Here is a 12,832-nt window from a genome sequence, read left to right as displayed (position 1 = left end):
TTTCCCTAACTCATTTGCAACCCTCCAGCTTCGCTGACTCTCATTCCCCATCGCTGCAAGCCACCCCGACAACAATCACGTTATTGTTTCCCAACATTTCGTCACCGACGAGCCATCCTTCCCACTGTCGCATCCTTCAGACGATCCTCCTTTGGTTGTTCGGCAGTCCCATGCCTTCACTGTTGCCGCCACCCAAAAGCAGTCATTCCATGTTGTACTCTACTGTTGTAGCCACTCGACCAGTTGTTTCCCTCATTCCAGCTAGATTCCATCGCCGCAACACCTCTCACTTGCTGCTTTCCTAGTGCCCAGCCGCCCCAAACAACAAACTGCCACTATCTGGGGACTGTCGTCCCTTACTGCCTGGCCATTCCAGCTGTCCATAATCGTCGTCGCTCCTCTACCAAAGCACGAAAACCTCCTTCCCTACCTTGTCGCCACCTCAACCAGTTCTCTGACCGTCACCAACATCACCTTGGAGCCGCCCTAATGCGAGTTTGAGTGTTGTGTGTTATATTTTACCATTTGAAGTGTGTTGGTTGTAATCCTTTATTTGTACTTAGTAATATTATTATTATTTTTTTTGTTATGGTTTGGGTGTACTCTAGTATCATATAATGGGGCATTTGTCAATTTCTCCTTGAGTCTATTTAGATATATTTGAAGTTTATGGCTTTAGTGAGTAACCCACCATCTACTAACTTCATGGAGGAAAATTTTTCTCAACCAATTGAAGACGGTAAGCGTTTACAGCCAATACCTGGAAATAAAGTAAATAATGCAAAAAAAAAATTAAAAAAAAAAGAAATTCTAAACGAATTTCCTTTTGCACCACCAATACTTGAATATGCCCTCCTAAAATGTCAATTTCCCCCAAGTAAAATAGCTTGAACGCAAAAGTTCACTGCAACTGCTACCATTGTTTCACTAATTTAGAAAACAAAATAAATAAACTTATCAATCACAAAGCTTCCGCCAAAATTATATAAATGTGAAGACAAGTAACAATTAATCATGCTCAAAGTGGAGAGAGCAAGTCTTGTCCTATTACTTGGAGGGCAAAACAATCTCATTGGATAAACTTACGGAGACACTAAAACAAATATCAGAGGTCAGAAAAACTTACTTGGCAATCACCAGCACCAACACGGGCAAAGATACAATCACGAATGCTTACACTTGCCTTATCGCATGGAACAAAGCATCCAATTTGCGCCATCAACACATTCACGCCGACCTACCATTATAAATATGTAAGAAAAAAAAAAACCCATAAATATACATGACATCTTGCAGGATGCAGAAAAGTTAATAACAAATCGCGAGAATGAATTTTTATATAGAACTTATGAAATTTATGAATTCAAACCTAAGTTTCTCAAACAACTTCCCATGATATAAGCATAAGCAACAGGAAGAGCATAGCATATCAGTAATTTTAGAAATTGTGTAGGGAACTTCCTCTTTTATTATTCTCAATTGAAAACATATATTATATATTTTTACACGCTCCCAACTCTATAGATTAGGAATAATAAAAGACCCTCTAATTAGATTTCTAATTAGGTTGCCTAATATTAAGCTCCCTAATATACACTACCCATAACACTCCCACTCAAGCTGAGAGCATAGATATTTATCATGCACAATTTGTTACAAATATAAGTGACCCAAACTTCATTAAGGGCCTTTGTGAAGATATCAACTAGTTGTTCAATAGTCTTCACATGAGCTATAGTAATTAGATTATGTTGAAACTTTTCGCAAACAAAATAACAATACATCTCAATGTGCTTAGTTTGTTCATGAAAAATAAGATTTCAGACAATATGAATTTGCAGTTTAGTTATCACACCACAGTTTTGTAGGAACTATCTTCTTAAATTCCATTTCGATCAAGAGTTGGGAAACTCACATCAATTTAAGCGAAGCTTGTGTCATTGCACGATACCAAATTCAGCACTAGATCGTGACACTATATTATGTTTCCTACTCTTCCACGAAACCAAATTACCACCAATAGAGACACAATATCTAGTAACATATCTTCGATCAATCTTAGAACTTGTTCAATCTGCATCAGAAAAACATTCGATATTTCTATGCTCATGATCCTATTAAATAACTTGTCCATAAGCTCTCTGGAGGTAACATATTATTTGTTCCCATGCTAAACAATGAAAGATTGTGGGAGAAGACATGAAACTGACTTATAGTGCTATCTTTATAAACAAGGTTAGTACAAGTTAGTGCAATATAGTTTAATTTTCCCACTAACTTTCCATGTCGTTGAGGATAATTAAAAAGCTCTCCATCTTCATTAACTTGCTAATTAGAAAATATCAGAATACTGCATGATTTGGCCACTAATTCTCAGTCTTTGCTAACAAATCCAACACATGCTTTCATTGAGAAGGAAAGATATGCTTCTTGTTTCTTGATACATCAATCCCCCAAAAGTATTTCAAGGAACCCAGATCTTTAGAGCTAAACTAATTTTGAAAAAAAATGATTTCAATAATAAAATTCATTGCACTTCACTTCCAATAATAATAATATCTTACCGACATAAATCACTAATAAAATGATTCAAAACAAATAACTTAAATATAGAATTCAGTGTAATCACTTCTACTTTTTTGCATCCCAAACTCTTTTATCGCTTGGCTGAATTTTTCAAACAATACTCGAGGGCTTTGCTTCAATCCATATAAGGACTTTCAAAGACGACATACTTTAGAGGTTGCTCTGTGTATACTTATTCTAAAAGATCATCATACAACAACACATTTTTCACATCCAGCTGGTGCAGGGGCCAATTATTTATTGCGACCAAGGACAGCAGTAGTGAACAGAAGTCAACTTAGCTATCAGAGTGAATGTGTCCAAGCAGTCAATCCCATAAGTTTAAACATAGCCCTTACAAACCAACCAAACTTCGAGACAAACTACAGATCCATCAGAATGAAACTTAACAACAAAGATCCTCTTACAAACCACAACCTTCTTGCTAGAAGATAGTTCAACAAGTTTCCAAGTTTCATTTTTAGTTAAGACATTCATCTCATCAAGTACCATTGCCCGACACCCAGAATGGTATAGGGCTTGTTAAACAAATCTTGGAACCTCAACAGAGTCGAAAGAAGCAACCAAAAAAAAAAATGGATGATAATTGATTATAGTTAAAACAAGAGGAAATGAGATAGACAAACTGGCGTTTATCTCTTTGAAGAGCAATAGGTAAATTAAGGTCATTGGGAGAAGGATCCAATGAGGAAAATGATATTCGTGTCGGACTAGGATGGAGGGGACAAACTTCTCTCGAGTAAATATTAGTTATAGGTGGTCTAGACAAAAGCAGTGGAGGTAGCACTTAAGCAGGATCTAAACTTATAATAATGTTGAAGTTAAAAAATAATAATTATCAAGAAAAAGTTATTAATGTTATTAATTAAGTTAATTAAATTTAATTGATATTAAATTCTCATGTAGTTGTTCCAGTCCACTTGCTCATAACTCAACAAACGAGGCCCTACTCGACGACTTCTACTGGGGGGATCGAAGCAAAACCATAAAGGGCATCCTCACTATTCATATTCCTCCTATCCATAGAGAGAACCGCAACGTACAGTCTCGCTTGCTACTTCTTTTCCCCTGTCATCACGATACAATTGCTATTAGGGCTATGAGAAAGGAAAAACGAGATCGTTGCCTGCAGAGACACGAAACTCTCATCCATTTTCTCCTTCTGCACTGCTTTGTTGAAGACCCTCACCTACCCCTCTCCGGCCCAAACAACACTTGCGACACGGTCACTGTGAAAGGAACGACGTAATCACGGGGTAAAATAATATGTCTTCCCGCTCAATGAAGTAAAAAAAAAGGCAGAAAACCGCTTGAGCCCCCGTTATGTGCTTGATGCAAAGCAAAACGCTTGCCTGTGTCTACATTCCTTTACACGAAATTACTCTTCGATTAGTCCTCAGGTTCAAGGCCAACACAATGTAATTCATGTGCCCCTTATCATCTTCAACTTCGTCGTCAACGACATCGAAGCTCAAAAAGGTCTAATGTTAGGGCAATGGGTCAATTTTTGAAACCTCCATTTGAGGAGAGCAAAGTACTCGTTAGGCGGAGAAAATTATGAACTCCTCTAGATAATTATTTTTAAAATCAAGGAACCCTATGGTTGTGATTTGAAATTTTCTACAAGTACCTTGAAGACCCATCGCATCTTTTGAGATTATGGGTTAAATATTCTTTTTGCTCCCCGACCGAAGTGTCTCACGACACTGACCAATAAGACTTTTGAGATAGCCGAGAATGTTAACATTTTCCCATGCCCCCAAACCTGAAATTGGCATCGGGATGCTGCCGAAAGTTTAAGTGATTGGGACTCGAGCTTTTCAAAATTTAGGCTCTTAAAGACATTTAAAGTATAAAACTTAAGGGCTCAAAAATATTAAAAATTTGGATTGTAAAGTTTAAGCTCTAAGATCTAAAAAAGGAAATATTTTGAAATTGTGCCACCATAATCAATTCAAAATTGAAATTTCGAATTTAGGCTCTTAGGGAAGAAGCATAATTCAAATATGGAGTTTTCTTAAAAATTGAAATATATCGCCACCAGAATCACACCTTGTGTATAAGCGAACAGAAAAGGACCCTCTTTTAAGCCCAAAATGAAATTTTATAGGATTCAGATATCATAATATTACAAATATTTCAAATTACCAATGATTTCAAAGTTCATCAATCTTCAGGACTGCTGCTCAAGTTAAATGCAGTGTTTTAAAAATTAACATAAGTATTTCTAAGATTTATATGAATAATGGGTTGGATACTCTGAGGCTAAAGATACCCTAAGACATCAAATGGTCCAACTAAAATAACTCAAACATATGAAATTGAAACGTCTGCATGTGCTCTAACCAAAATATTAAAGGTTTAAATACGAGTTTTGAGAATGTTGTGTGGGCTAATCGGTCAGCATTGTCAATAGGATAGTGTTGTAAGTACCACCCAACTAGTTTGATCCTCCTCCTCATAATAACTAGAGTTAACGAGTTTAGTAATCTCGAAATAAATGTCTAAATCATGAAATAAGAATTTACAAATTCAAATCACATAGTTTGATTTTTCTCCTTATAAGAACAAGAGTCGACAGGACTTGTACCATAAAAGTACAAACTGATAAAATTAAATGCCCAACTTTAAGATAAAAGCTTTAAATGCCTAATACCCCAATGATGGTTGTTTTGATTGAAAATTTCAATCGGAGGGAGGTCAATCTTTTACATAAAAAGTTTCAAAGTAACCAACATTATATATTTAAACTAAAATTCAATCACTTAAAACATAAAGTGAATTCTATCCACCCTCCGCGACAAAGAGTTTGTCTAGGGTGACAGATTTTCGATTTACTTTAGCTCACAAATGTCACCTCTGTCTCGTGAGTTTGCCGCTAAATGACACGATAAAACGATAAAAGGGCGGTTACGACCAGAGTCCTCTGATCGGGTAGTTGCCGCCAAATGACACCATTATATTACGGTCACGATTGTACCACGTATGTTCTCCAACGTCTTTCTACCCTTTGAGTTGTGAATCATAAGGATAATTGATTGGCACAAAGCCTTTTGTTAACTAAGATTGACTTAAATTTGGCTCCTTAAACAAACATTCACCCGGATCTATAAGGATCTCTTGGAAAACACAACTCATAGGTTGTTGATACGAATCCTCCTGCAGGTTGGGTCGACTACCTCCTTTGACTAAGTAGATCAGGAACAGTGATGGCCTAGGGTGACGAAACTATGGAATCTTGATTGGGTTTCGTCTTCATTCTCTCACCATCTGCTTTAAGCTTCAAGTGGTGAATTCTACAATTTAAAATCCTAAATATGCTGCTATTATAAGTTGAATATTCAATCATTAATGACTAGTCTTAATCGAAAGTGCTCTCTCGTTATCGGGAGGGGTAATTAACCATAAGGGTTTGCATATCTGGAAAACCTCAAACCCCACATCAAAAAATCCTCGCAAAAATGAGGGTAAAATTTATAGGTAGTGTCTTATCTACAAGTCAATCTGCATTCTGAAAATTCGACCCTCTTATGCAAAATTATAAAATAATGCAGAGCTGTTATAATCTCTGGTCGTGAAGTTTCAGAGCCCACATCTCATCAAAATCTTGTGAGAACTTAAACACTGATGAGTCGCAAAAAGAATAAATTTTGTTCATGAATTGTGACATCAACAATAAACATGTATCTATTCAAGAGAGGAAAAACATCGATACTATTTACATATAAAAATATCCTAAAAAGGCACACTTTAATGAATTAAGGTCTAGTTTAGAAACTTGAGGACGAGTATCATAAACAAAATAAGTACACCCAAACATGCATGGTTCAATAGAAAAGAAAGTTAGTTGGAAACAAAACTTCGTTGGGTTTCTGATTCTATAGAGTAGTTGAAGGCATCTGATTGTTAAAAAAGCATGCAGTAGAGACTACATCAACCCATAACTATTTCAAAAAAAATGATCCAATTTAGACGCTTGAGAATGAGTATCACGAACAAAACAAATACACACAAATATGTGTGGTTCAATAGAAAATAAAAAGTTAGTTGGAAACAAAACCTGGTAGGGTGTCCGATTTTATAGAATGGTAGAAGGTATCTAATTGATAATAAAAAACTGCATCAACCCATAACTGTTTAGGCACATTTGTTCGAAACAAAAAAATTCTAGTCATTTCAAGACGGTGTCTATTTTTATTTAAGCTATTATATTTTAGGATAGAGTATTTATAGACACAAGATGAATGGTGAAGCATCCCGTTTTGTGTCATATATATTTGAAAGGATGCCAAAAAATATTTATTGACATTATCACTTCTCAGTCTTAATCGAAATATTGAATTGAGTTTTAATTTTGACACAAAAGGATTAATAATGTGACAGTTACTTAGTACGAAATTTCATAAAGTAAAACCAACTTATACAAGAAATATCCACAAAAATGATAAAATATCATAATTCCAATAAATACAATAGAACAAGGTCTCTAAACAATGGAATGAACTAGCTCAAAACTATGACTTAACTCTTTTATTAACTCTAGGAAAAAAAAATATGATGGTGCAGCAAATTGACACGACTCACAATCTAAAGATAATAATTATTAAAATTGAAGGTACAACTTTTTTAGCATTGATAGTGATGGATGTCATAATCGACTAGGAATCTCAAAATGAGATAAAATGTAGAAACAGGTTACGGGTCAATGTACCTCCATATCCATAGTAAATAGCCTTCCTGATTCTCGTCATTTATAGAAGATCTTGAAAAAGACAGTAGTTGGAAAAAAAAATAATTTATAACAGTTAAGAGCACGTGATTTTGCTAACTGAAACAAGACAAAATGAATTGAGAAAAACAGAGAACAAAAGTTGGAGAAAATGTTGTTGTAACTTTGATGGCGCCAAAACTAAGAACAATAAAGGTGGATCTATCTACTGAAGTGATGGAAGAAAGTCGTTTATGAAAGGTAGAAAAGAGTTTTAAATTACATGTCATGTGATTTGGAGCACCAAAATCAATGAACCATTGTGTTGAAGAGAAAAAAAAGACAAGTATCATTGTTACCTGACATAGCAAGGGCAATGATATAGGGAGATTTCTCGAAATCTTCCTGAAATTTGATGAACTTAATATATTCATATACAAAGATCAAGAAAGTCCAACTCTGAGAGGCTTTATTAGTAGTGACCATATGAGCTAATTGTGATTTAGAACCACTATGGTTCTTTTGAGAAACTTCCAATGCTTTCTTTCATATGACCAAATTCATCACAGTAATAACTAATAACAAACTACCTTCTAACTTTGATATCTAAAATTCAAAGTTTCATTTATATAATTGCCCTGAGACTGAGGTTTACACTAGGTTGTTGTACGGATGAGGCATGAGAATTCGGAATCGTATGCACTAATCTAATATAGGCTTTGCTCAAAGGAGTACATCTAGGGTCAAATAAGATCTGTGATTTGACACATTCATATTAAGAGTTGAGACCAACTAGAAAACTCATGATAATCATTTATTCTCTTTGAGCTTGTTGAATTCAAACATCAGTACTGAAGAGCAATAGTGTGTTCATTTCTTCATACTCACGTTTAAAATTCATGTGATACATCTCAAGTGGTTGATCCCGTTGTTCAACTCGATAGAACTTCTTGCATACTTTAAAAATTTGATAAATATTTTCTCTTCTAGAAAACACAAACAACAATTTCTCCAACACATCTTTAGTACAAGTGCAATAAATAATATGACTAGATTGATCAGATTCGATAGAATTTCATATTTGTATCAATAAATGAGCATCCGCTCTCAGCCACTCAGAATAATTCAATTTAGTTTCAGTTGGGGGATCATCAATGAGGTGACTCTTTAGCAAAATTTCTTAAATAAAATCTCACAATTTTATTCTAGTAAAAATAATTTGACATTTACTTTTCATATGTAATCTTCAGAACTGATCAAACCAAACCTGTCATAAGAAGATTTTATTTACTATACAAAATCAATGTCATTTAATATTGAAGGACAAGCTAAAGGAGCGGCCAAAGCACTGTGAGACAAATAATTTGACAACCAACCATTTACTGTTAGCCCAATAAAGAAAAAAGAAAAAAACTGAATTAGCAAAGCCAAAAAAGCCAAATGCAGCAATTGACTTGAACAAATGAAGTAGGGCGAACTAAACAGAGCGGCCAAAACATCGCCTTAATCTCATCGACAGAGGTAGGCAAACGAAGCCTTCGAATGAAACCATAGAGCGAAGTAGATGAAGCCTTTGAGACGAAATCTTCGAACAAAGCCGACAAAGTCGTCGATGCCCTTACAAATGTCGTTTGAAGTAGATGGGGCCTTCAAATGAAATTGAAGCACCACAATGACGCCGATGTTTGAAGCAAACAAGGCATTCGAACATAACCAAAGAACCGAACAATGACGCCGAGCGATCTAGATGACAAAACCAAAGACATCTAGGGATGTTGACGACGAAGCTGAAGGCATCATCTGTTCCGAAGCAGACGACATTGTCTATGTCAATCGAACGAAGTATTCATAGATGATGCTCTGATACCATGTGATGAAAGCTTTTTTTTTCTTATTCCCAATTAAAAATATATATTACATATTTATACACACTCTCAACACTCTAGATTAGAAATAACTCTAATAAAGAAAACATACTCTAATTAGATCTCCTCTAATTAGGTTGTCTAATATCAAATTTTCTAATATATAAGCTTCCTACATACACTATCCATAACAAAAATCAAGCACAATTTTCTAAGGAACTTGTATAATGGGACTAGCAATTCATGGTTAGATTCAGGCTAAATAAACAAACTTCAAGTGCTACAGGATAAAAGGAGGCCACAAATCTGAGATACTGCTCCTCTGTTTATGAAATGGAGTAAAATTCAGATTTATGGAAGGCAAAAAAAAATAAAAAATTAAAAAAATGAAGAAGAAACCTGTCGTATAAAGGTAGATTTTCCGCCCATATTAGGACCAGTAATAATCTGCAACCAACTCTTACCTCGAACCTGCATTCTCACTAAAAAGTTTAAAACAAGTGCCAATCTTTCCAGAGAGAATAATCAGGTATTACTTACAAGGTTGCAATCATTAGAAATAAAATTTACACCATCCTGCGCCTCTACACAAGGATGTCTGCAGCCTTCTAGCATGATATCTCCTTCCTCCTACAAATTGGTAAAGTAATCAATAGTGCTTCCACTTCACAATCAAGCAAACAAAATAGCCTCGCAATTTATTTATTGGAGTACATAATTCTTACAGATCCGGTAATCTCTGGTCTTACGTATGGAACAGGGGAGCAAACAGTTAAATCAGCAAAACTGAGCAACACATCTAGCTCAGAAAGAAGCCTGGCCGAATCTTCAAAAATCTAAAGAAAAACTTGCTTGAAATTGTAAGCAAAAATTTATTGTAAAAACAGGAATTAAAAAAAAAAAAACTCAAGAACATCTGTATTACCACAGAAAAGGTAGCTGTAGTATCCACAACACGCAAAACTAAATGTTTTTGCCGACTTGTATACTCGTTGAGTATCTTCTGATACTGATCTCCAAGTTTTTTAAGCTTTGTATTTGTAAATTTCACTCCATCCTTCCGAGTCTCAAGAACAATAAACTGCGTATTTAAAGTTTTCCTCACTTTCTGCTCTTCTTTCTTGGTGATTCTAAATACATGTCCAAACTGACTCCCTTTTTCCAACTTTAAGGACTTATCAAGAGGAAGATCGAGATCATTGGCTGTTTGCTTATGCAAATTGTATATTTGTTGCTCCACTGCATCAAGTTTATCTTTCAATAATGCTAATTCTTCATCATAACCAGGTGATATCATGTATTCGCCGCTCTCAATATGGTTGACATCAACAGCGGTGTCGACTAGATCAATGAACATATTCAGCTTATCCTTATCCAACCAATCTTGCAAAGGATGGATATATTTCTTTCTTATTAAAAGAGAAAACTGTCCTTCATAATGCTCAAGGGCGCCTTTAATGTATGGAAACCTGTTGCATGCCTGTAAATGAGTCAAATGTATCAATTTATCAAGAGAACAATATTTTTGAAGCTAACAGAACAATGTCCGCCATTATAGAAAATAAACACACTACATAAAAATTAATTAAATATAGATGGCATGAAAAGATCCTAATGGTCTATTCAAGAATCAAAGCTAACTGTTGCATGGAAGAAGCTTTGTTCTATGCTAATAGAAAGATCAAATGAAGTTGCTTTATTCAAAAACTATCTCCAATAGTCTTAAGACTGTAAAGCCTGACGTTGTTGATGCCTCCTAAGGTGTCATATGTGTGATAGAAGCACTGCAGATTTTGTTGACAACCTATGAACTTATTAATTTCATGCTTTGAAATGTCCAAAATTCTTATATTAAAGTTTTTTATTGTTGGTATTGGAATTCCATGACATCCATTATGCACAACATATTCTTCCGCAAAGATTCATCGACATGTTTAAGGAAGCCATTGTGCATGACAACTCTCATCTTGTAAATGATAATGTAAGTCCTCAATTCCTCAATTTAATTATGATGGAGGACTTCGTCAAGGACTAAAAATTATCCTCTTTCAATATTTCCTTTTAACGATGTGGTGAATATCTTACACAATATGCTCAAGGCTACTGATTATAATAATTGGATAGGTGACATGTAAACAAGGACTCTCTGCTAAATAATAGTATTCAATTTGTGGATGGCACTCTTCTCATCGGTGGGGAAATCACATTATAAATCGGTTAACCTAAGCACATTGTTCAACAATATGAAAAAATTGTTTATCTTAATATCAAATTTGACAAATCTTCATCATTATACCTTGAAACTTGGGTTATAATCTACGAATATATTTCTTTCAAGTATCTTGGAAATCCATTTGGCTCCAAAATCATTCATAATTTTTATGGAATCCAGTCATTGAAATTATCCCAAGAAAAGATTGTCTAGCTGAAAAGGTAAATTCTTTTCTCAAGAAGGTTGAATCTTATTAACTATATTACTATTGTTATTCCTTTGTAACATTTGTCTTATTTTAAGATATTTTTCTGGGAGGTAAAAAAAAAATAAAAATGCTCAACTGGACATTTTTTATAATAAGGGCATTTATCTAATCAATTGGAACAAAAATTGCATATCTAAAATTCAACTGAGAAATCGAGAGTAACTCTGAGAGTTCTTATTAGTAGTGACCCTATGAGTTGATTGTGATCTAGAACCCTTCTGATTCTTAGTAAGCAACTTCTGACAAGTTCTCTTCGTATAACCAAGTTTATGGCAGTAGTAACAAACTACCCTCGAGCCTTAATTTCCATAATTCGGAGTTACTGTTGACCTCATTTTTAGTGAGATCTTAGTCTCCTACTCCCAGAACCCATAATCTAGCCTTAGGAGTTCCTTGTTGACCATCCTAGCGGACTAGTAATGGAGCCCACCTCTCGTAGAACTTCAAACCGCTTCTTGACTCATTTTTGTGAAGAACTCGCATGAGTGGTTCCAAACACTCAACTTCTAGTTGCAAGGGCTAAGGACCAACATGTAGAGGACCCGAAAATAAGTTCCTACAGGATCGTACGACCTTAGGTGAACCCTCGGTGACTCAGCAACGCACTCACTGCACCACACACGACTTTGTCTTGAATCGACTCACCCGTCGGCAAACTCGTCCAAACGACCCCGGATGACGAAATGGACTGTGTCAACGCGTCCGAAACGTTAATTTTAGCCGAGAAGGACACCCATATTGCTAGGGTTACGCGCGGCACAAATGACATGGAAATCGATGCACGTTTTTTTTAACGAAACGCGGGCCCGGACTCAACTCATGTTCAACTCGGATTCGATTCAGGCTGGACTCGAGCCTGAACGAGAGTTAAGTAATTTGAATTTTGAATTTCTGAATTTCAAATTTCAAATAATTTCAAATGAAATATTTAATCCAGCTATAATGAAATTTAATTAGGAGATGTGTTATGCCAAATAAACTCCTCTGTTAAAGGAAACAAATTAATTCCCCGCCAAAGCTTTCACGCTTTCACATAACAGCTCCCGCTCGAATCTTCGGCTGGCTATAGTAATTGGCCTTCGGAGAAGATTCCTAAAGGGATCATCCTCCGCTCTGTTCGATCCCGTCTCCCGCACCGAAGCCGCAGCTCTGCTCGATCCCGTCACCCGCCCGCCCCGAAGCTGCCGCTCCGC

General features: G+C 35.6%; 1 protein-coding gene across 1 annotated transcript in view; it reads right to left on the bottom strand.

Annotated features, from left to right (window-relative positions):
- LOC110023469 (DNA mismatch repair protein MSH2) overlaps nucleotides 1-12,832 on the bottom strand; it is a 53,102-nt gene that overhangs the window by 14,691 nt on the left and 25,579 nt on the right. The window contains exons 5-9 of the mRNA XM_020722907.1: nucleotides 10,085-10,639; nucleotides 9,885-9,995; nucleotides 9,700-9,789; nucleotides 9,559-9,630; nucleotides 1,127-1,237 (exon numbers count right to left, since the gene is read on the bottom strand). Coding sequence (XP_020578566.1) covers nucleotides 1,127-1,237; nucleotides 9,559-9,630; nucleotides 9,700-9,789; nucleotides 9,885-9,995; nucleotides 10,085-10,639 — 939 coding nt within the window. The remainder of the gene's footprint in view (nucleotides 1-1,126; nucleotides 1,238-9,558; nucleotides 9,631-9,699; nucleotides 9,790-9,884; nucleotides 9,996-10,084; nucleotides 10,640-12,832) is intronic.

Source organism: Phalaenopsis equestris, unplaced genomic scaffold (genome assembly GCF_001263595.1).
Source record: "Phalaenopsis equestris unplaced genomic scaffold, ASM126359v1 Scaffold000224, whole genome shotgun sequence".
Classification (NCBI taxonomy): Eukaryota; Viridiplantae; Streptophyta; class Magnoliopsida; order Asparagales; family Orchidaceae; genus Phalaenopsis; species Phalaenopsis equestris.
Note: the sequence above shows the minus strand (reverse complement) of the source record. Positions and strands in the feature narration are given on the sequence as shown.